At 43.4% G+C, this 24,176-nt stretch overlaps 1 protein-coding gene across 1 annotated transcript in view; it reads left to right on the top strand.

Moving 5' to 3' along the window:
- Window positions 1-896: 896 nt before the first annotated feature.
- hsd3b1 (hydroxy-delta-5-steroid dehydrogenase, 3 beta- and steroid delta-isomerase 1) overlaps window positions 897-24,176 on the top strand; it is a 37,615-nt gene continuing 14,335 nt past the window's right edge. The window contains exons 1-4 of the mRNA XM_060832790.1: window positions 897-959; window positions 13,349-13,387; window positions 14,838-14,957; window positions 22,047-22,214. Coding sequence (XP_060688773.1) covers window positions 932-959; window positions 13,349-13,387; window positions 14,838-14,957; window positions 22,047-22,214 — 355 coding nt within the window. The 5' untranslated portion in view covers window positions 897-931. The remainder of the gene's footprint in view (window positions 960-13,348; window positions 13,388-14,837; window positions 14,958-22,046; window positions 22,215-24,176) is intronic.

Here is a 24,176-nt window from a genome sequence, read left to right as displayed (position 1 = left end):
TACAGGACATTGGTCAGGCCACTTTAGGAATATTGCATGCAATTCTGGTCTCCTTCCTGTTGGAAAGATGTGAAAGTTGAAAGGATTCAGAAAAGATTTACAAGGATGTTGCCAGGATTGGAGAATTTGTGCTATAGGAAGAGGTAGAGTAGGCTGGGACTGTTTTCCCTGGAGCGGCGGAGGCTGAGGGGTGACCTTATAGAGGTTTATAAAATGATGAGGGGCATGGATAGGACAAATAGACAAGGTCTTTTCCCTGGGGTGGGGGAATCCAGAACTAGAGGGTATAGTTAGGGTGAGAGAGGAAAGATATAAAAGAGACCTATGGCACAGCTTTATCACACAGAGGGTGGTACGTGTATGGAATGAGCTGTCAGAGGAAGTGGTGGAGGAGTACAATTGCAACATTTAAGAGGCATTTGGATGGGTACATGAATAGGAAGGGTTTGGATGGATTTGGAAAAGGTGCTGGCAGGTGGGACTAGACTGGGTTGGGATACCTAGTCGGCATGGATGAGTTGGACCGAAGGGTCTGGTTCCATACTGTATGTCTCTATGACTATGACTCGATCTTCCGCTTGGGCAGCCTATCGCCCGGAGAACTCAACATTGATTCTCTGATTTCAAACCATTCATTCCCTGATTCCCTTTCTAGCCTGCCTCCTCCCTTCCATTCCACCTACCACCCCTTGCAGCTACCAAGTGGATTTATTCCTCCCATTGACCAACCAGGTCATACCCACCACCTGTAGTCACCTATCACTACATACCCATTTCGCCTCTCTTTCTACCCAAAACTGGCCTTATCTGCAGCTCCCCCACCCAGTTTTCCATTCCTGAAGAATGGTTATATCTGAAATGTTGACTTTGATACTGCCTGGCTTTCTGTGTTCTTCTAGCCTCCTGCCTGTCCACCTGCAGCAAAACCTGGATGAAATTCAAGCTTGGGCTGACAAATAGTAAGTAATATTCACACCACACAAGGCAATTACCGACGAAAGAGAATCTAATCATTTCCCTTTGACATTCAATATCATAATATAGAGGATTCAACAATGGCAAACATCCTCCAGGTAACTATTGAACAGAAACTGAGACTGTACTAAATAGCCGTTAAATACAATGGTCACAAAAGCAGGTCAGAAACTGAGAATCCTCAGTGAGTAACTCATTTCCTGTCTTCCCAACGCCTGTCCACAATTTACAAGGCACAAGCCATTTGTCTGGATGATGCAGCTCCAACAATACTCAGGCAATCCACTTGACTGGTACCCGTTTCATCACCTCAAAAATTCACTCCATCCGCCCATTGTATTGGCAGTGCACCTATTTAAGTGTAATGGTTGAAAACTGATAAAACAAACAAAAATGTTAATGAGGAGTGAGCATTGCTGGTAAGGCCAGCATTTATTGTCCATCTCTAATTGGACTGGAGAGGGTAACAGTGAGTCCCCTTTTACCTCTGTGGTCCATGTGGTGCAGTTAAACCTGCATTGTTGTAAGGTTGAAAGTCCAGGTTTTTGTCCCAGCACCCAGTGAACAAACAACAGAAGGTAACAACAGGGAGAAGGTCTCCCTGAGAAGTCGAGACCAGGAAGAAACACAAAGTCAGTTTGTCAGGATAATGAATTACCAATGGTGCGAAATTTAGAGAATCCCTATAGTGTGGAAACTGGCCATTTGGCCCAACAGATCTGCACCAACTGTCCGAAGAGCAACACACCCAGAGCCATACCCTATTCTGTAACCTTGCCTATACCATAGCCAATCCATGTAACCTGCATATCTTTGGGAAGAAACTGGAGCACACAAGGAAACCCATGCAAACTCCACACAGACAGTCACCCAAGGTCAGAATTGAACCCAGATCCATGGTGCTGTGAGGCAGCAGTGCAAACCATTCAGCCACCATGCTGTCCTTGTATGCAAGTAACTTGGCAGGTGCTCCGTACCAAAAGTATGCAAAAGCTATTGTTTGATCACTGTTTAGTTGTACAATCACATCAAGAAATTCATCTCACTAAATGCCTATCATCAAAAGCATCACTTTGATTCGCCAAGGTAGAAATGGGATAGCTACTCGCTGACAAGGGCTATTCCCCTCCATGCATGGTAATGATCACCTTACGCATTTCCACCACATGAAATCAGAACTATTGAGGCATACACTAAACTGTGGAGCACATCATTGAACTCCCAAAGTAGAAATTAGTAATAAAGTTCAATCAGTACCTCCTGTGGTCCAGAGGACACTTTGTGAGGAGAAGGAAGGGAAGAAAGTAAATGCAGCTATCGCAGTCTCGTAAAAGTCCTAGTCTGATTTGTCTCTAGTGCAATGACAGTGAGAAAACCAGGCAACTAAATACTGCTATGTCACTGCCTCTAACGTTGACATACGGGCAAATGAATAGTCATAGAGTTGTACAGCACGGAAACAAACTGTTCGGTCCAACATGCCATGTTGAAGTTGCACAGGACATTGGTGAGGACTCTTCTGGAATACTGTGTCCAGTTTTGGTTGCCCAGTTTTAGGATGGATATTGTTAAGCTGGAGGGGATACAAAAGAGATTTCCTAGTATGTTCTCAAGTCTGGAAGGTTTGTGTCATAAAGAAACAATGATAGGCTAGGATTTTTTTCACTGGAGTGTTGGAGATTGAGAGTCGACTTTATTGAAGTTTATAAAATAATGAGGGGGTATAGATAGAGTTCATGGTAGTCTTTTTCTGAGGATGGGGGATTTCAAGACTGGGGGCACATTTTTAAGGTGAGAGTAGAGAGATTTAAAAAAGACATAAGAGGCAAATCTTTTATACAGGATGGTTAATGTATGGAATGAACTTTTTGAGGAAGTGGTACAATATTTAAGAGACATTTTGATAAGTACATGAATAGAAAAAGTTTGGAGGGACATGTTGCAGGGGAAATTTCGTCTGGGATTATGTTTGGCCCTGAATAGTTGGACCAAAGGGTCAGTTTTTGTGCTGTATGACTCTGCGACTGTGTCCATGCCAAACAAGTTTCCAAAAATAAAACTAATCCTACTTGCCTGGTTTTGGCCCATATTCCTCTAAACCTTTCCTATTCATCTATCTATCCAAATGTCTTCTAAACGTTGCAACTGTATCTGCATACACTTCCTCTGGCAGTTTATTTCACATATGAACCACCCTCTGTGTGAACAGGTTGCCCCTCAGGTCACTTTTAAATCTTTCTCTAATAACCTTAAAAATGTGCCACCTGATATTGAAAGCCCCCACCCTAGGGAAAAGGCCTTTGCTGTTCACCTTGTCTATACCTCTCATGTTTTCATGAGCCTCTATAAGCTCACCCGAACCTTCAGTGCTCCAGTGAAAAAATTCTCAGTTTATCCAGCCTCTTCTTACAAAACAAACCCTCTATTCCTGGCAACATCCTGGTCAATCTTTCCAATTTAATAGTATCCTTTCTATAACAGGGCAACTAGTACTTCAAAAGTGGCCTCACCAATGTCCTGTACAATCTCAACATGACATTCCAACAACTATAATTGTTGGTCTGACCAATGAAGACAAGCGCCTTCTTAACCATCTCGCCTATCTATAATGCAAGTTTCAAGTATCTGTGAAACTGACCCCTCGGTCTCTGTTCAACAGCATTATATATGAATTGGATAGTCCTCCCCTTGTTTGCTTTACCAAAATGTAATACTTCACATTTATCCAAATTAAACTCTATCCACCACACCTCAGCCCATTGCTTCAACTGATCAAGATCTGTTTGTGATCTTAGATAACCTTCAATGTCAACTATATCATCAATTTTGGTGTCATCCGCAAGCTTATTAATCTTCCCTCCTAAATTCTCATCCAAATCATATCTACAAATGACAAACAACATTGGACCCAGCCCGATGCCTGCAGAACATCACTGGTACAGGCCTCTCATGTGAAAGCCAACCCTTTTCCACCATTACCTTCTGTCTCCTACCATCAAGCCAATTTTGTATCTAATTGACAAGCCGACCCTGAATCTGGTGAACTGATCCTTCGTTGAAGGCTCAGAAATGTTCAAATCAACTTGAGGGAATCATTTTAGAGGTGTCCAAATAAGTTTGTTAATACAAACTATCTCACTAAACCTACTCCTTATCTGAATTTGCATTGGAAGGGAAAGGCCACCTTGAATATCACAATAGTGCATTTGTGTTGGAATTGCTCAATGTGTTTAATATACTGCCAATTTGCCTTTTACAGCATGCACAACAAATTTACATATAACTAATACATTAGTACAAATAAGCATTGCTTTGAGCTTCATAACTTTTGGATTCCCAAACTATTTGCTAACTTCAGTTTCCTCTATTTTGCATACTTGGTAATTTCATCTTGTGAAGCTTGGCAATGACAGATAAGGTTGCACATTATTCCTTTCTGTTGGTCTTGCCTGAGATCAAGCTCTAAAACTTATCAGATTTGTTGTGTTTCATAATATGTAGATATTTTAGAAACTTCACGATAGGAGAGGATGACATCAGGATATTAGTGAGAAAGCAGCTGGCTTAGTAAGAGGATGTAGTGGCACCCATATTTATGGGAATGAAGAATAACAAGAACCAGAAAACTTTGGTTTGGCATTGTTTGTAGGTTCCCTAAAAGTAGTTAGATTGTTTGACAGAACATTAGTCGAGGAACTGTCGGTATATGTAACAAACAAAACACAATAATTGTGGAAGACTTTTAATTTCACATAGAATGGCACAATCAAATTGGAAGGAATGACCTAGAGATGAGTTGATAGAATGCTTTTGTGACTGTCTCCTGAATCAACACATTGTGGTACTGATTAGGAAACCTATCTTAAATCTAACATTGCATAATAAAATAGTGTTAATTAAAAGTGTCACAGCAAAAGATCCATTGGGAAATAGTCACCATAATACTCTTGAATTTTATGTTAAGTTGTAAATTCCAGTCACAAATCTTAATCTTAAACCTCAAGCTAGCTACAGAGGATTCAGGGGAGAAATGGTTATGATTTACTTGATAAATATACAAATGTATGGCAGGAAATGAAAAATGGGAAATATTTAAAGAAACACAAATAACTCCCATCATCAAGTTACCTTTTATGTACATGTGTGTAATACTTCACAAACTGGTGCAGCATGGTGGCTCAGTAGTTAGCACTGCTGCCTCACTACCCAGGTTCAATTTCACTTTTAGGATGACTGTCTGTGTGGACTTTACAGATTCTTGCTGTGTCTACGTGGGTTTCTCAGGATGCACCCACAATCTATGATGTGCAGCTTAGATGAATTAGCCATGGGAAAAGCAAGGTTACAGGAATAGTGTAGGGGCATGTGCCTGGGTAGGAGACTCTTTAGAAGATCAATGTGAACTTGATGTGCTGAGTGGCCTGCTTCCACACTGGAGATTCTATGATACTGATCCAGTTTCCAGAGAGTCAGTCTCAGATTAAACAGAACCTGTGACACTCTTGTTTATATTTGTCAGCCAGGGCTCCCTGATTGGATCAATTTAACAGCCCCAATCAGGGAACTCACATTCTATAAGGTCCACCTGGCTATCTTTGTTACAGTCTTTACACTTACAATTAAAACATTTAACAAAAGTACATTTGGTTGAAAAGAAATACTCAGGAAGAAAGAACAACCAGTAGTTCATTCAGGAGGTTAGGATACAATTAGATTAAAAGAAGAACAATGTTGCAAATAATAATAACAATCTGAAGTGTGGGAGTGCATTAAAAACTAGTAGAGGGTCATCACAAGGTTGATAAAAAAGGAACAAATAGAATATGACAGTAAATGAAATAGAAATATGAAAATAGAATGTAGAGCTCTTATAGAGTCATACAGCGTGGAAACAGACCCTTCAGCCTAACCAGTCCATGCTGACCATAATCCTAAACTAAACTATACACAAAGGTCTGTGTGATGAAAGCAAGCATGTTAAATATCTTAACCTATCTATATGTGATATAAACTTCAAAGAATTATGTACTTGAACCCCTAGGTCTCTGTTCTACAACACTACCCAAGGACCTACTTTTAATTATTTCCTATTCTTGTTTGGTTTACCAAAATGGAATACCTCACATTTATCCAAATTAACTTCCGTCAGTCTTCCGCCCACTGATCCATTGATCAAGATCAAGATCTCTTTGTAATCTAGATAACCTTCTTCACAGTCTACTGTACCAACATTTTTTTGTGTCATCTGCAAACACTCTAACCATGCCTTCAGTAGTTTCATCTAAATAATCTATGTAAATTACAAAAGTGGACCCAGCACCGATTGATGTGGAACACCACTGGTCACAGGCCTCCAGTCTGAAAAACCACCCTGCACTATCCCTCTGTATCCTGCCAATAAGCCAATTTTGTATCCAATTGGCAAGCGATCCCTGAATCCCATGTGATCTAACTTTACTAACTAGTCTACCATGTAGAACCTTGTCAAAAGCCTGTCTAAAGTCCATGTAATATCTACTGCTCTTCTTCATCAATCTTGATGGTTACTTCCTTAAAAGACTCAATCAAGTTTGGTTTCCCTCACACAAATGCATGCTGACTATCCCTAATTATTCCTTGCCTCCAAATATTTATAAATCCTATCTTTCAGAATCACTTCCAACAACTTAGGGCGGCATGGTGGCTCAGTGCTATCACTGCTGTCTCACAGTGCCAGGGACCCGGGTTCAATTCCAGGGCGACTGTCTGTGTGGAATTAGCACATTCTCCCCGTATCTGTGAGGGTTTCCTCCAGGTGCTCCGGTTTCCTCCCACAATCCAAAGATGTGCAGGTTTGTTGAATTGGCCATGCTAAATTGCCCATAGTGTTAGGTGAAGGGGTAAATGTAGGGGAATGGGTCTGAGTGGGTTGCCCTTTGGCAGGTCAGTGAGGACTTGTTGGGCCGAAGGGCCTGTTTCCACACAATAACTAATCTAAAGTAATCTAATGTTGCAGATGATATGACAATTGGCCGCATGGTTGAGAGAGAAATATAAACCTGGAAATTGCAGACAAATATAATTAGCCTGGTGAAGTGTGTAGAAAGGTGGCAAATAAAACACAATCCAGAAAAGTGAGATAATGCATATGGGGAGGTCAACAGGCAAGGAATACAAAATAAATGGTGGGTTACTGAGAAGTGTAAAGGGTCAGAGGGACCTTGGAATGCATGACTATAGATCTCTGAAGATAAAAGGACAAGTAGATAAGATGAGGAAGAAAAAATATATAACCAGGACATTAGAATCTCCTCAGGTGAGGACTGACTCCAAGTTGGCTGCCCACAGCCAGTGTACTGTGCACTAGTAAATAAAAGGTGACTTAGTGATGTGACGCCAACTTCTGTGCAGTTATTTCATATCTCATATTGTCAGTTTGCCTCTTGATCTCCCTCTTATGAATGCCCCTACACCCTTTATCATTTGAGCCTTGTTGTCTATATCTAATACGTGATTATTTTTTATTTGTGACTAGAACCTCAATATCCTTATTCATCCATTGTTCTCTAATCCTACCATCTTTATCTTTCACTCTAACAGGAACGTAATGACTCTGAACTTTTGTAACCTCCCACTTATCAGATGTCCCTTTACCTGCAGATAGTCCACTTTAATCAATATTTGGAAGTTCTTGTCTCATACCATTAAAATTTGCTTTACTTTGATTAAAAACTTTATTTTTTTATGGCATGCTTATCCTTTTCCACAACTATTTTAAAACAAATAGAATTATGATCACTAGACCCAAAGTGTTCCCCTACTATCATTTCAGTCACTTGCCCTTTCTTATTACCTAAGAGAAGGTCAAGTTTTGTTCCTTCTCTTGTAGTTACAGTTACATATTGATAAAGAAAATTTTCTTGAACACATTTAAAACATTCTTCATCACCTAAACCTTTAACACTGTGGTAGTCCCAGCCAATCTCTAGAAAATTAAAATCGGATGCTATTACAACCTTATTATTCTTACACACATCTGAGATCTCTCAACATATTTGTTTTTCAATTTTCCTCTATGGATCTATTATACAATCCAATTGAGGTAAACATTCCTTCTTTACTTCTAATTTCAATCTATATATTTTCACTGGATGATTTTCGGAAGTATTGTTTGCAGTTAAAGCATTAATGTTTTCCTTAATCAAAAATGCCACTCCCCCTCCTCATGCTTCTCTTTCTGTATCTGCATGGTTTTTGCCAGTGATGTACTTGGACATGCAGATAGCTCTTTTATCTCAAAACTCTGCAAACTATAACCATTTAGGTAATAATCATTTCCTACTTTCCTGCCAAAATTGACAATTGCACATTTTCCCGCATGAAGGTCCATTTACCAAATCCTTGCCCATTCACTTAATCTATCTATTATCAACTATTTTAATGTAGTGTTAGCACAGATGTGTCTTACCATTTGTATGAGGAGCCACATTTTAATATTTTTCACAATCAAGGCACCAGTGCTTAAATTTCAGAACGACAAGTTTCAGCACAATATTTCAATTTGAATATTTATTTAAATTTCAAAATAAAAGTTGAGGTGTCAAGAAACCACACACTTCAAGCAAAAACTTTCAAAGCAATAAATTGATCATTTTTAACAAGAGTTATTAATAACAATGGGCATTAAAAAATGCCAGAAGATAATAGACTTAGCTAATACAATCTTTTTTGTCTCTAAGTGGCATACACTCCAAATTGTCCTTGCAGCATCTCTCCAAGAATGGAGAACAGATGCAGGTTGGCTTTCTGTGTGGGCTTTCTTCTTCTAGCTTGACATAATGGATGGGTTTTTGGTGAGAGGGGAGGATGGAGAAGTGTGTGCGCCTGTGTTCCATTCAATCTCTGAGTTCCCTTTCACTTTGTCTTCTTCAGTCACTTTCACACTTGCTCCCTCTTTCACTCACACACTTCCTCTCTGTCTTTCATTTTTTCTCACAATCATTTACACACTCAAACATATACCCTTTTCTAATTTTCATATCCTTTACACGCTTTCTCAAACACTCTGTCTTAAACATACTCTCAATTATACTTTTAAACACATTCACTAAATCTTGTTCACACACTCTTGAACTTACACTCTCTCAAAATTATTCTTATTACTGTCACTCACTCTCAATCACACCCTCATGCTTGTATGCACTCAACTCACTCACATTCTCTTATTTGCTCGCTCATACATACTTCCCCAAGCACACTCTTTACACTCTTGCTCTCACACTCATATGTACATCACAACACTTTTTTGAAAAGTTACATTCTCAGGTTAACTTTAACAATTGGTATGAGCCCACATAATATGTTGAAGGTGTTCGCCCTGCGTGCTGTTTTTTGTGCCATAATGTTTAGACTGATTCTAATCTGAGTTAACAGAGTTACATGGATACATGCAGTTTTTAAGCAAAGTACAATGTAACTCAGCAAGTACAAGTTCACCCACAAACATATATGTATATGTGTGTGTGTGTGTGTGTATATGTATGTGTGTGTGTCTGGGCTGGGGGATTGTGAGTGTCTGTCAGAGAGAATGTATATGTGTATGTGAGAGTGTAAAGGGGTCTAAGTCTGTGAGAGGGTGCATGTGTGAGTGTGGGATTGTGTGTGTCTGCAGGAGTGTGTGTGAGTGTCTGTGTGCGTGACTGTGTATAGGAGTGTCTGTGTGTGTGTAGGAGAGTGTGTAGGAGTGTCTTTGTGTATGTGTATAGTGCAATGGTGATCACTTGTAGTGTGACATGAACTCAAGGTCCCGGTTGAGGCCCTCCCTATGGCTACCGAACTTAGCTATCAGCATCTGCTCGGCCACGTTTTGCTGCTGCCTGTCCCGAAGTCCGCCTTGGAGGATGGTCACCTGAAGGTCTGAGGTCGAATATCCTGGACCGCTGAAGTGTTCTCCAACTGGGAGGGAACACTCCTGTCTGTTGATTGTTGTGCAGTGCCCATTCATCTGTTGCAGTAGCGTCTGCTTGGTTTCACCAATGTACCATGCCTCAGGACATTGCGCCTACCGTGACGGGTTGTATGGAGTTGTCTTGAAAGCCAGGCAGTTTGCTATGAACAATGATCTGTTTGAGGCTTGGTGGTTGTTTAAAGGCAAGCAGTGGAGGTGTGGGGAATGTTTTGGCGAAGTGTTAATCCTCATTGATAATGTGTTGCAAGCCGCAAAGAACATGGCGTAGTTTTCTGGCTCCTGGGAAGTATTGGACAACGAAGGGTACCCTGTCGGTTGCAACACCTGTCTGTCTCCTGAGGAGGTCATAACGGTTCCTTGTTGTGACGCGTTGGAACTGGCAGTTGATGAGTTGAGCATCGTACCCCATTTTTATGAGAGTATCCTGGAGTATTTCCAGGTGCCTGTCACGTTCTTCCTCATCTGAACAGATCCAGTATATGCGTAGAGCTTGTCCATAGGGAATGGCTGTTTTAATATATTTTGGGAGGAAGCTGGAGAAGTATAGCATTGTGAGGTTGTCTTTGGGTTTGCAGTAGAGTGTGATGCTGAGGTGCCCATCCTTGATGGAGAGGCATGTGTCCAAAAATGAGACAGATAGTAGAGAGTAGTCCGTGGTGAGTTTGAAGGTGGGATGAAACTTGTTGATATCACTGTGTAGTTTTATGAGCGACTTCTCACCATGGGTCCAGAGGAAGAAAATGTTGTCAGTGTACCTGGTGTATAATGTTGGTTGGAGGTCCTGCGGAGAGAGGAAGTCTTGTTTGAACCGGTGCGTAAATGTGTTGGCATATTGGGATGCAAATTTCCTCCCCATGGCTGTTCCATGTGTCTGGATGAAGAACTGGTTGTCAAAGGTGAAGACATTGTGATCGAGGATAAAGCGGATGAGTTGTAGGATGGTGTTCAGAGATTGGCAGTTGTTGGTGTTGAGTACTGAGGCTGTTGCCGTGATGCTGTCATTGTGGGGGATGCTGTGTAGAGTGATGAAACACCATTATGACGAGGAATATTCCTGGTTTGATTAGTCCGTCGGGCTGAGTTTCTGTAAGAAATCTGTAGTGTCGCAACAGAAGCTGGGGGTCCCCTGTAGAATGGGTTTCAAGATGCCTTCGACATAGCCAGAGAGGTTCTCACACAGGGTCCCATTGCCAAATACGATGGGACGTCCTGGTGTATTGGCTTTTATGTATCTTTGGAAGGCAGTAGAAGTTGTCTACACCTATGTGGGATGAGGGTGCGTAGGGAACTCTGAAGGACTGCATCCAGAGTCCTGATCAATGTGTTTAGTTTACGGTGTGTTCTTTGGTCGGATCAGCCTGTAGTTGCCTGTAGACTTCCTGGTTGTTCTGTTGTCAGTACTCTTCCTTGCAGTAATCTGTTCTATTCTGAATGACGATGGCTCATCCTTTATCTGCTGGTTTGATGACAATGTTGTGATTGGTTTCAAGAACATGGATGGCATTGCATTGTGAATGGGTGATGTTTTGCTCTACCTTGTGAGTACGGCTGATGAAGCTGGCATTTGTAAATTTCCTGATCGTTTGAGCGTACATGTCAAGCCCAGGGCAACGGCCCTCTAGTGGGGTCCAAGTTGACTCCTTCTTTGGTCATTTCTCTATGGCTCCTTGTGATGATTATTCCAGTTTGTCAGTGGGCTTGTTGGGATCACTGCTGGCACCTTGAAAGAATTCCCAGACTCCCATTTGTCTGATGAATTCCTCTTGTCTGTTACAAGAACCAAGGGGTCCATTTTGGTGGTGGGGCAGAAAATGAGACCCTGCTCAGGACTTCAATCTCTTCCAGTCGAAGGGTATGGTCCGATTAGTTCACAATCGACTTCCATGTAGTGATCCACTGTAGTGGCATCTCCAAATCATAAATAAGTTGTGACTTTACTCACTGGAAAGAAAAAAATAAGAAATTATCTCCACTGAAACAAATAGGAGACTTGACAGTGTAAATGCCAAGAAGACGCTTCCCCTCATGGAAAAATCTAGGATTGGAGGGCATTGTCTCAGTATAAAAGTGCACCAATTTATGATTGAGATGAGGAGGAATTTCTTCCTTCAGAAGGCTGAGTATCTTTGGAACTGCTTGTCACAGAGAGTTGTGGGAGCAGAGTCCTTGTGTATATTTAATGAGATAGATAGATTCTTGATCAGTTGGGGAATCGAGGATATAGGGAAAGCACAGGAAAATGAATATGAGGAATATCAGATCAGCTGCAATCTTAATGTATGGCAGAGATGGTTTAAGGGACCGAAAAGGCTATTTTTGTACCTAAATCTTAAGTCAGTCAGCAGACATTTGGCAGATTGAATATAATGTGGAAAAATGTGAAGTTTTGCACTTTGGTTGGAAGAACAGAGGAACTGAATATTATTTAAACATATAACAGCTGCAGAAGTCTGCTGTACTGAGGGTTTACATTGATAAATCACAAGTTAGCATCCACACTCAGTGGGTAATGTGGAGAATGAAGGGACTACTGGTCTTTATTTCAAAGGGAATAGATATAAAAATAGGGAAGTCTCGTTAAAATTATGCAAGGCAATAATTGGACCTCACCTGGAATACCGTGAATGGTTTTGGTTCCCATACTAAGGAAAGATATATGGCATGTAGAACATCGCACATAGAACAGTACAGCACAGGAACAGGCCCTTTGGCTTACCATGTTGGCACTGCCCATAATGCCATTTTAAACTAATTCCATCTTCATGGTCTGCATTTCTGTGTTTCCTGCTTGTTCATATGTCTGTCTAAATGCCTCTTAAATGTTGCTTTCTTATCTGCTTCTATCACCTCCCCTGGCAGTGTATTCCAGGCACTTACCACCTGTGGTAAGTGTGGAAAAAATGTGCCTCACATATCTCCTTTAAACTTTTCCCTCTCTCACCTTAAACCTATAGCCCTCAGTATTTTACATTTCCAACCTGGGAAAAAGACTCTGACTATCCATGCTCCCTGTAATTTTATGTACTTCTATCTGGTCGTTCCTCAGCCTCTGATGCTCTAGCTTTGGAGACAGTGCCATGAAGGTTCGCTTGATTGATCCAGAGTATGGAAGGATTTTCTTATGAAGAAAGGTTGAGTAGGTAGGCCTGTACTCGTTGGGATTTAGAAGAATGAGAGGCAATATTATTAAAACCTTAACATTCTGTTTTTCCTTGTAGGAGAGTCTTGAACCAGACCATAATCTCACAGTAAGACCAAGAGAGAGTCAGAGTCATACAGCACAAAAACAGATGCTTTGGTTCAATTCATCGTGCCGACAAGACATTTCAATCTGACATTGGTCAATTTGCCAGCATTTAAACCTCATACCGCTAAACCCTTCATCTTACTTAAATTTAATCCTTTTACATTTTATGTTTCTTCCAGATTTGGATAGCTGTAATCAAGATCTCTGCTGGAATGAAGGTAAGATCAACTCATTAAACAATTCGGCTAAATGGAGGAATGGTTTTCTCTGACGATAGCAAATCTTTACTGCAGAGGGCTGTCAAGGCTTGGTCATTAAGTATATTTAAGATTAAGACAGGCAAATGTTTATTCAATAGAAGATTCACAATTTATAAAAAAAAGGCAACAGAGTTGCATTGAGAATTTTCAGATCAGCCATGATTTCATTGAATAACAGAACGACTTATTGAGGCAAATGGCCTGCATCTTGCTACTAAATATTATGGTCTTATGAAAATGTTTAAATTCTGATGTTGGTGGAGTTGAAAAGTGTCAGCCCATTAGTGCCAGAAGGCCTGTGCTTTTTAAGGCATGCTGTTTATGGAGCAGCTAATGTTGGGGGATGGGAATTTTCTGGGATGCGAGCACTGAGCAGTCCGTTGTTCAGACCTTAGACAATTCTTTATTGGAACCTCAGAAGTCATATCAGCCAGACCTTTTTTGGAATCATCAAAACAGAAATGTTCAAATGTCTTTTGTTATATGTGAGCCAATCTTCCCTTTACAAACTCAATACTTAGTATCACAATGCTGCATTGAGGAAACTTTGGATGACAGTGGAACTGAAAATGTGTTGCTGGAAAAGCGCAGCAGGTCAGGCAGCAACCAAAGAGCAGAAGAATCGACGTTTCGGGCATGATCCCTTCTTCAGGGCTCATGCCCGAAACGTCATTCTCCTGCTCTTTGGATGCTGCCTGACCTGCTGCGCTTTTCCAGCAACACATTTTCAACTCTGATCTCCAGCATCTGCAGTCCTCACTTTCTCCTCGATGACAGTGGAACTGCTTGGGTTCTGCCCGGAATTTCAGTCGGTGATTGTCCTTTGTCCAGATGAGAAATGGATGGAAAGTTTTTGGATTTAAAAATAATCTTTAAAGATTATCACATGATCACTGGGGGCTACCAGTAAAAGTTAACTTGAAATAATTATTGCTGTGGAGCATGAAGGAGATGGAATGGTCCCAGGCCTAACTCTTGATAGTATCTTGATAGGGTGTCTGAAACCAATTTCTGATGGAGTTCTGCAGCAGTCTTTTAAAGTAGAACTATTACATCTAAAAATGATTCACATTGTATCATATTTCCTTTATTGAGCAAATTTACATGTATTATCTATTGTGACCATGAATTTTATGGATATTTATGAAATAATGCATCCTTGCTGATAACCTCAAAATGAATAAATAGGCTAACAGATGTAGCAATTCTCAAATAACTGAACACAGTTTATAAATCATTGCTATTAAAGTATCAGTATCAGCATGTTTTCAAGGTTAATGCAGACGTATAAAATGTAGTTACCAGCCACTACACAGTAGAGTCAGAATTTTGATTCAAGATTCAGTTCACAACACTTATAGTACACTCTGTATTAACATGATGCCTGCTAATGGAGAGATCTTTCTAGTTACAGGAGGCAACGGATTTCTTGGTCAAGAAATCATAAAACTTCTGATTGAAGAAAATCTCTCAGAAATCAGGATATTGGATAAAGTGATAGAACAGGCATTTGTAGAAGATTTGCAAGGTATGTGTCATGAGTGGTTCTGTTAAATACACTTATTAGTCATTGTAATAATACTTGCTGATACAAAAAGTGCCATAATGTGCAAATTACTGTAAAATCCTGTAAAATTACAGAAAATTAATATAAGATTATTTAATTTAAAGTCTACCAAAAGAAAGTTTTTGTTTGAAAACGACTAAATATAATTCATATAAATTAGAGTTTTAACAGCAAGCTTTGCTGTATTTCTGAATGGTCTGAAGGACTTTGGTTTTAATTTAAGTAACATTTTGCTGGCATTCTGCTTTTAGTTTAGAACTGTGAGGTGTCAATTAACCAACTCCTTGGCACTGGAAGGACCTGAGTGATATTTAAAATTGCCTCAAAAACAGCAGAATTTTGAAAAATGGGTAGAAGCAGAGAAACTCTTTATTTCTTGTTATCAAAAATGAACTTTAAAATTTGATTGCGGGCAAGAGTGTTTGTGTCAGATCTGCATTGCATTCTGTTGCTTGGATTATGCAGAATGCACAGAATTCTAAGCTGCTACTGCTACTGTAGCTGTCCTGATGGCCCTTAGTAAATCCTCTACACAGCATGTTAATGACCTGTAACCACAAGACAACCCAGATCATTGTCAGGTTTGTGTTTCAGTGAGCACGTATTACTGAAATAGCAGGCGTTAGAGATAGTGCAATTGTAATTCTGCGATCCAGAGGTAAAATCACAGAGTTCTTGTTCATGATTAGACGCCATCATGCATAAGTAGAAAATGTGAATAATTGATAAGCACAGGAATTAGATTTTGAATAATCTGTTAAAACTCCCTGGCTGAGCCTATACTTTAAGTTGTTGTAGACGCAGACATAATGGACAAATGACTTTTTTGTGCCATAAGGTTTTCCCAATTCCTTTAACATGGAAACATGTTTCACTATGAGTTGGTGCTTCAGGAGAGGAGAAACAGTCGCAAAACAAATGCAATCATTTCCATTGGTATAACTTGAGGATTGTTTTGCAGTAAAACCAGGGCAATTCAGAGTGTATCCCAAAACATAATGTAACATTGTGAGAGCAATTGATTTGAGAAGAAGTGTTTCTAATGTTCATACAGAGCATGGAGGTTGGTTAATGGCTGTATTTCAATTGACATTTATATGTGGCATTCAGTGTTTCTGTGACTGAAAAGTGGCAATTAAATTTGTGCAAGCCCTAAATATAAGAAGTACATCTGAACTTACATCAAGGCTAAACTACTGAAGGTGAAAGTACTCTAAATTAAAATCATCCTCTTCATATCCTATTTGCCTCACATTCCTATTCTCTTATGATTTATTACCTGCAAATGGTGTAAATGTGTATTCCTTTCTATTTTGCCCTTCACACATCCCCTTAACCTCCTGTCTTTTCCATTTAAGTAGCCAAGAATAACAGCCAAGAAATGGTGATAAAGAAAATGCATTCTCACTCGTATCTATCAACTCAGATATTGGTACTACATGCAATTTAAAGGATAGCTTAGAAGTGGAGAGACATTGGCATAACCTCCGCCTCCGCCGTATCTGCTCCCAGGAGGACCAGTTCCACCACAGAACACACCAGATGGCCTCCTTCTTTAAAGACCACAATTTCCCTTCCTATGTGGTTAAAGATGCCCTCCAATGCATCTTGTCCACATCCCGCACCTCCGCCCTCAGACCCCACCCCTCCAACCGTAACAAGGACAGAATGCCCCTGGTGCTCACCTTCCACCCTACAAACCTTTGCATAAACCAAATCATCCGATGACATTTCCGCCACTTCCAAAAAGACCCCACCACCAGGGATCTATTTCCCTCCCCACCCCTTTCCGCCTTCCGCAAAGACCTTTCCCTCCGTGACTACCTGGTCAGGTCCACGCCCCCTACAACCTACCCTCCCATCCTGGCACTTTCCCCTGCCACCGCAGGAACTATAAAACCTGTGCCCACACCTCCTCCCTCACCTCTATCCAAGGCCCTAAAGGAGCCTTCCACATCCATCAGTGTTTTACCTGCATATCCACTAATATCATTTATTGTATCCATTGCTCCCGATGCGGTCTCCTCTACATTGGGGAGACTGGCACCTCCTAGCAGAGCGCACTAGGGAACATCTCCGGGACACCCGCACCAATCAACCACACCGCCCCGTGGCCCAACATTTCAACTCCCCCTCCCACTCTGCTGAGGACATGGAGGTCCTGGGCCTCCTTTACCGCCGCTCCCTCACCAACCAATGCCTGGAGGAAGAATGCCTCACTTCCGCCTCGGAACACTTCAACCCCAGGGCATCAATGTGGACTTCAACAGTTTCCTCATTTCCCCTTCCCCCACCTCACCCTAGTTCCAAACTTCCAGCTCAGCACTGTCCCCATGACTTGTCCGGACTTGTCCTACCTGCCTATCTCCTTTATCACCTATCCACTCCACCCTCTCCTCCCTGACCTATCCCCTTCATCCTCTCCCCCACTCACCCATTGTACTCTGTGCTACTTTCTCCCCACCCCCACCTCCTCTAGCTTATCTGTCCACGCTTCAGGCTCACTGCCTTTATTCCTGATGAATGGCTTTTACCTGAAATGTCGATTTCGCTGAACCTTGGATGCTGCCTGAACTGCTGTGCTCTTCCAGCACCACTAATCCAGTAAGTGGCTTACAGTCAGGCCAGTTGATAAGGTTGGCATTAAGTACTAGTTCACTGAAGGGTGAGGCCACATGAGATTAGATTTAGATTAACACTTTGATGAAGCAATTTACAGAACAGTGCTATTGCGTTTGCCAAACAAAGTGCATGTTGTGCTGTGAAACTAATTAGAAACCTCCAAACACTGTCACATGCAACTTGTAAACGGAGGCCAACTCTGTTAGCATATGTGGTGCTAAAACAAGATTCACTCTCAGATGGCCAACGTTGCAGCTTTCATTGCAACACCAACAATGGCCTCCCAATGCCTAAGTGCTAAGTGCATGAAATCTCAGCTCTGTGCCTTCCAAGCCTAATTTCAAGCCAACTAAGCCCACATTGCTGCTTTAAGAGCTGTGGATTCCAATGTGTAAAGGAGATTGTGGGTTGTCACAGCAATCCAGAAGTCTATCCTAAATCAAAACACTTGGATTGCTGTCACGTGAGAGTGGCAGTGACCCCATCTTCATCATGACAACAGATTCTTCCTCATGATGACAGAATTTGTCCTTCCACTCTGCCAGTAACTCTCAGTTGCCCATCAGTCAGACCAGGCTGCAGTTGCTAATGCTGAAATGGTACAGTCTGCAGCTTGGCATCTAGGTCCTTCAAGACCGAGAACTTCATGGCCATCTGCAGACATATTGACCATGTTCCTTATTGATTGTCCAGTGCAAATAGCCTGTATCCCTTTCTTATATAGATCTGCTCAGAGTCACTTTCTAGCTCCAGTAATCTGCATCCAATTTAGACGAAAAAATCTATCTACTCTGCATGCTTTGTGTAGAGTTTCTTTGCATTCAGAAACATAGAATCAGTGTAATTTCCTCCAAAAGATCATGCACATGCCACAGACACCGTTTCAGAATCTAACAATCAGAAAATAGGTAGAAAATATTGCACTTTGTAACCGTTGTGTTTGCTAGAATCACTGTTTTGCTAGTCCTTCTATGACTTTAGATATAACTGCTTTTTAGAGTGATAAAGTCAAACAGCATGGAAACAGACACTTCAGTCCAACCAGTCCAAGCCGGACATAATCCCAACAAAACTAGTCCACCTGCCTGCTCCTGGCCAACGTCCCTCAAAGCCTTTCCTATTCATGTACTTATCCAAAGGTCTTTTAAGTGTTGTAATTGTACGCACATCCACCACTTCTTCAGAAAGTTCTGGAAGATACAGTCAACAAGCTAACTCACTTAACTTCTAAAGCTGTAAGATTATTTTAGGTACGTAATTTCCAGTCTGAAGAGAACTTGAAATGGAGGCAATTGTTTTAAATGTTGTGATTTTGGTCAAATGTTTAGTTGTTTTCTGTCTTTCCCTGACTGCCTTAGCACAGTTCATAGTGGTAAAAACGAGGACTGCAGATGCTGGAAACCTGAGTATGGATTAGAGTGGAACTGGAAAAGCACAGCAGGTCAGGCAGCATCCAAGGAGGTGTAAAATCGACGTTTCGGACAAAAGCCCTTCAGCAGGAATAGAGGCAGGGAGCCTGCAGGGTGGAGACATAAATGAGAGGGGGGTGCGGTGGGGAGAAAGTAGCATAGAGTACAATAGGTGAATGGGGGTGGGGATGAAAGTGATAGGTCAGAGAGGAGGGTCGAGTGGATAGGTGGAAAGGAAGATTGGCAGGTAGGAGAGGTCATGGGGACGGTGCTGAGCTGTAAGGTTGGAACTGGGGTAAGGTGGAGAGAGAGGGGAAATGAGGAAACTGGTGAAGTCCACATTGATGTCCTGGGGTTGAAGTGTTCTGAGGCATATGATGAGGCTTTCTTCCTCAGGCTTCGGTTGGTGAAGGAGTGGTGGTGGAGGAGGCCCAGGATCTGCATGTCCTTGGCAGAGTGGGAGGGGGAGTTGAAATGCTGGGCCACAGGACGATGGGGATGATTGGTGGGGGTGTCCCAGAGATGTTCCCTAAAGTGCTCTGCAAGGAGGCCTCCAGTCTCCCCAATGTAGAGGAGACCGCATCGGGAGCAACGGATACAGTGGTGGATGTGCAGGTAAAACATTTGATGGATGTGAAAGGCTTCTTTGGGGCTTTGGATGGAGGTGAGGGAGGAGGGGTGAGCGCAGGTTTTGCAACTCCTGCAGTGGCAGGGGAAGGTGCCAGGACGGGAGGGTGGATTGTTGGGGGAGCGTGGACCTGACCGGTGGTCACGGAAGAAATGGTCTTTGCGGAAAGCGGAAAGGGATGGGAGGGAAATATATCCCTGCTGGTCGGGTCCGTTTGGAGGTGGCGGAAATGTCAGCGAATGATGCAGTTTATGCAAAGGTTGGTAGTGTGGAAGGTGAGCACCGGGGGTTCTGTCATTGTTACGGTTGGAGGGGTGAGGTTTGAGGGCAGAGGGGCAGGATGTGGATGAGATGCATTGGAGGGCTACTTTAACCACGTGGGAAGGGAAATTGCGGTCTCTAAAGAAGGAGGCCATCTGGTGTGTTCTGTGGTGGAACCGGTCCTCCTGGGAGCAGATACGGTGGAGGCAGAGGAATTGGGAATACGGGATGGCATTTTTGCAGGAGGTAAGGTGGGAAGAGGTGTAATCAAGGTAGCTGTGGGAGTTGATGGGTTTGTAAAAAATGTCAGTGTCAAGTCGGTCATCGTTAATGGAGATGGAGAGGTTAAGGAAGGGGAGGGAGATGTCAGAGATGATCCAGGTGAATTTAAGCTCAGGGTGAAATGTGTTGGTGAAGTTGATGAATTGCTCAACCTCCTCATAGGAGCACGAGGCGGCGCCAATGCAGTCATCAATGTAGCAGAGAAAGAGGTGGGGAGTGATGCCGGTGTAATTACAGAAGATTGACTGTTCTACGTAGCCAACAAAGAGACAGGCATAGCTGGGGCCCATACGGGTGCCCATGGCTACCCCTTTGGTCTGGAAGAAGTGGGAGGATTTGAAGGAGAAATTGTTACGGGTGAGGACCAGTTCAGCCAAATGAATGAGAGTGTCAATAGAAGGGTACTGTTGGGGACGTCGGGAGAGGAAGAAATGGAGGGCTTGGAGGCCCTGGTCATCGCGGATGGAGGTGTAGAGGGAGTGGATATCCATGGTGAAGATGAGACGTTGGGGGCCTGGGAAACGGAAGTCGAGGAGGAGGTCAAGGGCATGGGTGGTATCTCGAATGTATTTGGGGAGTTCCTGGACTAGGAGGGAATAGGACAGTGTCGAGGTAAGTAGAGATGAGTTCAGTGGGGCAAGAGCATGCTGAGACAATAGATCAGCCAGGGTGGTCAGGCTTGTGGATTTTGGAAAGGAGGTAGAATCGGGCGGTGCGGGGTTCCCGGAATATGAGGTTGGAAGCTGTGGGTGGGAGATCTCCTGAAGTGATGAGGTTCTGTATGGTCTGGGAGATAATGGTTTGGTGACGGGGAGTGGCGTTATGGTTGAGGGGTCGGTAGGAGGAGGTGTCTCCGAATTGGTGCCTGGCTTCAGCGGTGTAGAGGTCAGTGCACCAAACTACCACTGCACCCCCTTTATCCACTGGCTTGATGGTGAGGTTGGGATTGGAGCAGATGGAGTGGAGGGCTGTGTGTTGTGAGGGTGAGAGGTTGGAGTGGGTTAGGGGGTAAATAGGTTGAGGCGGTTAATGTCTCAGCGGCAGTCGGAAATGAAGAGATCGAGGGCGGGTGTCCAGGTGGATGGAGTGTGTTGGAGGTGGGTGAAGGGGTCACAGGCTCCGCCCCCACTCCCAGCTGCACACCCACACCAGGTCCTACCTCCCAGGCCCTGCCGAGTTTTCACCATCCCCCCCCAGACCTCCCCCTTACAGAGGATAAACGATCAGTCCTCAGCAAAGGCCTTCCCTTTATCCCCCTCCACCCACGCATCAATGAATTTAATACACACCATGACGTTGAACACTTCTTCCGTCGCCTCCACCTCCAAGCTTACTTTTATAATCAGGTCTCCCGCCCACCTTCCGAGGACCCCTTCACCCACCTCCAACACACTCTATCCGCCTGGACACCCCACGCTGGCCTATTACCCGCCCTAGATCTCTTCATTTCCAACTGCCGCTGAGATATTAACCTTCAATGCCTTTAATTCAAGTTGTACCTTTTTTGTCAGGTCTCTGCCAATAATCCTGCTGGTGCTAAGAAATAGATTAGCTTCTCATTGGACTATGCGTGGGTGTAGGGGAGGTATATATTGAGAAATTCACAAAGAAAGTAGGTAATTTGGGTGATCTGAAAGAAGCAAAAAGATAAATACTAAACTATGTATAAGCCAATTAAATAAGTCTTTTTTTGATTTTTCTCTCCCTCTTAATTCTTCAGTTCTATTTGTTGTATTTCAGAACAGCTTGAAGAAGTTCAAGTTTTAATGTCGAGACAACAAGGTGTGAATATGATTTCAATAGATCTAATGGTATGCTTTTGTTTCTTTTTAAAACATTGGTTCTCAGCATTGACTGGAGGTCGAATTAAGGTGACAGCTTTTATAGGAGATGTGAGAGATAAAGAGCTCCTGCAAAAAGCCTGCGAAGGAGTGACCTGTGTTATTCACACTGCTTCTGTGATTGACATCTGGGGTTACATCAGCAATGAAGAGCTAGAAGCCGTCAATGTTAAAGGTACAACTTGAATTAAAGGCATTGAAGGTTAATATCTCAGCGGCAGTTGGAAATGAAGAGATCTCGGGCGGGTAATAGGCCAGCGTGGGGTGTCCAGGCGGATAGAGTGTGTTGGAGGTGGGTGAAGGGGTCCTCGGAAGGTGGGCGGGAGACCTGATTATAAAAGTAAGCTTGGAGGTGGAGGCGACGGAAGAAGTGTTCAACGTCATGGTGTGTATTAAATTCATTGATGCGTGGGTGGAGGGGGATAAAGGGAAGGCCTTTGCTGAGGACTGATCGTTTATCCTCTGTAAGGGGGAGGTCTGGGGGGGGATGGTGAAAACTCGGCAGGGCCTGGGAGGTAGGACCTGGTGTGGGTGTGCAGCTGGGAGTGGGGGCGGAGCCTGTGACCCCTTCACCCACCTCCAACACACTCCATCCACCTGGACACCCGCCCTCGATCTCTTCATTTCCGACTGCCGCTGAGACATTAACCGCCTCAACCTATTTACCCCCTAACCCACTCCAACCTCTCACCCTCACAACACACAGCCCTCCACTCCATCTGCTCCAATCCCAACCTCACCATCAAGCCAGTGGATAAAGGGGGTGCAGTGGTAGTTTGGTGCACTGACCTCTACACCGCTGAAGCCAGGCACCAATTCGGAGACACCTCCTCCTACCGACCCCTCAACCATAACACCACTCCCCGTCACCAAACCATTATCTCCCAGACCATACAGAACCTCATCACTTCAGGAGATCTCCCACCCACAGCTTCCAACCTCATATTCCGGGAACCCCGCACCGCCCGATTCTACCTCCTTTCCAAAATCCACAAGCCTGACCACCCTGGCTGATCTATTGTCTCAGCATGCTCTTGCCCCACTGAACTCATCTCTACTTACCTCGACACTGTCCTATTCCCTCCTAGTCCAGGAACTCCCCAAATACATTCGAGATACCACCCATGCCCTTGACCTCCTCCTCGACTTCCGTTTCCCAGGCCCCCAACGTCTCATCTTCACCATGGATATCCACTCCCTCTACACCTCCATCCGCGATGACCAGGGCCTCCAAGCCCTCCATTTCTTCCTCTCCCGACGTCCCCAACAGTACCCTTCTATTGACACTCTCATTCATTTGGCTGAACTGGTCCTCACCCGTAACAATTTCTCCTTCGAATCCTCCCACTTCTTCCAGACCAAAGGGGTAGCCATGGGCACCCGTATGGGCCCCAGCTATGCCTGTCTCTTTGTTGGCTACGTAGAACAGTCAATCTTCTGTAATTACACCGGCATCACTCCCCACCTCTTTCTCTGCTACATTGATGACTGCATTGGCGCCGCCTCGTGCTCCTATGAGGAGGTTGAGCAATTCATCAACTTCACCAACACATTTCACCCTGAGCTTAAATTCACCTGGATCATCTCTGACACCTCCCTCCCCTTCCTGGACCTCTCCATCTCCATTAACGATGACCGACTTGACACTGACATTTTTTACAAACCCATCAACTCCCACAGCTACCTTGATTACACCTCTTCCCACCTTACCTCCTGCAAAAATGCCATCCCGTATTCCCAATTCCTCTGCCTCCACCGTATCTGCTCCCAGGAGGACCGGTTCCACCACAGAACACACCAGATGGCCTCCTTCTTTAGAGACCGCAATTTCCCTTCCCACGTGGTTAAAGTAGCCCTCCAATGCATCTCATCCACATCCTGCCCCTCTGCCCTCAAACCTCACCCCTCCAACCGTAACAATGACAGAACCCCCCGGTGCTCACCTTCCACACTACCAACCTTTGCATAAACTGCATCATTCGCTGACATTTCCGCCACCTCCAAACGGACCCGACCAGCAGGGATATATTTCCCTCCCATCCCTTTCCGCTTTCCGCAAAGACCATTTCTTCCGTGACCACCGGTCAGGTCCACGCTCCCCCAACAATCCACCCTCCCGTCCTGGCACCTTCCCCTG

This window comes from Hemiscyllium ocellatum, chromosome 12 (assembly GCF_020745735.1).
Source record: "Hemiscyllium ocellatum isolate sHemOce1 chromosome 12, sHemOce1.pat.X.cur, whole genome shotgun sequence".
In the NCBI taxonomy this organism is placed as follows: Eukaryota; Metazoa; Chordata; class Chondrichthyes; order Orectolobiformes; family Hemiscylliidae; genus Hemiscyllium; species Hemiscyllium ocellatum.
Note: the sequence above shows the minus strand (reverse complement) of the source record. Positions and strands in the feature narration are given on the sequence as shown.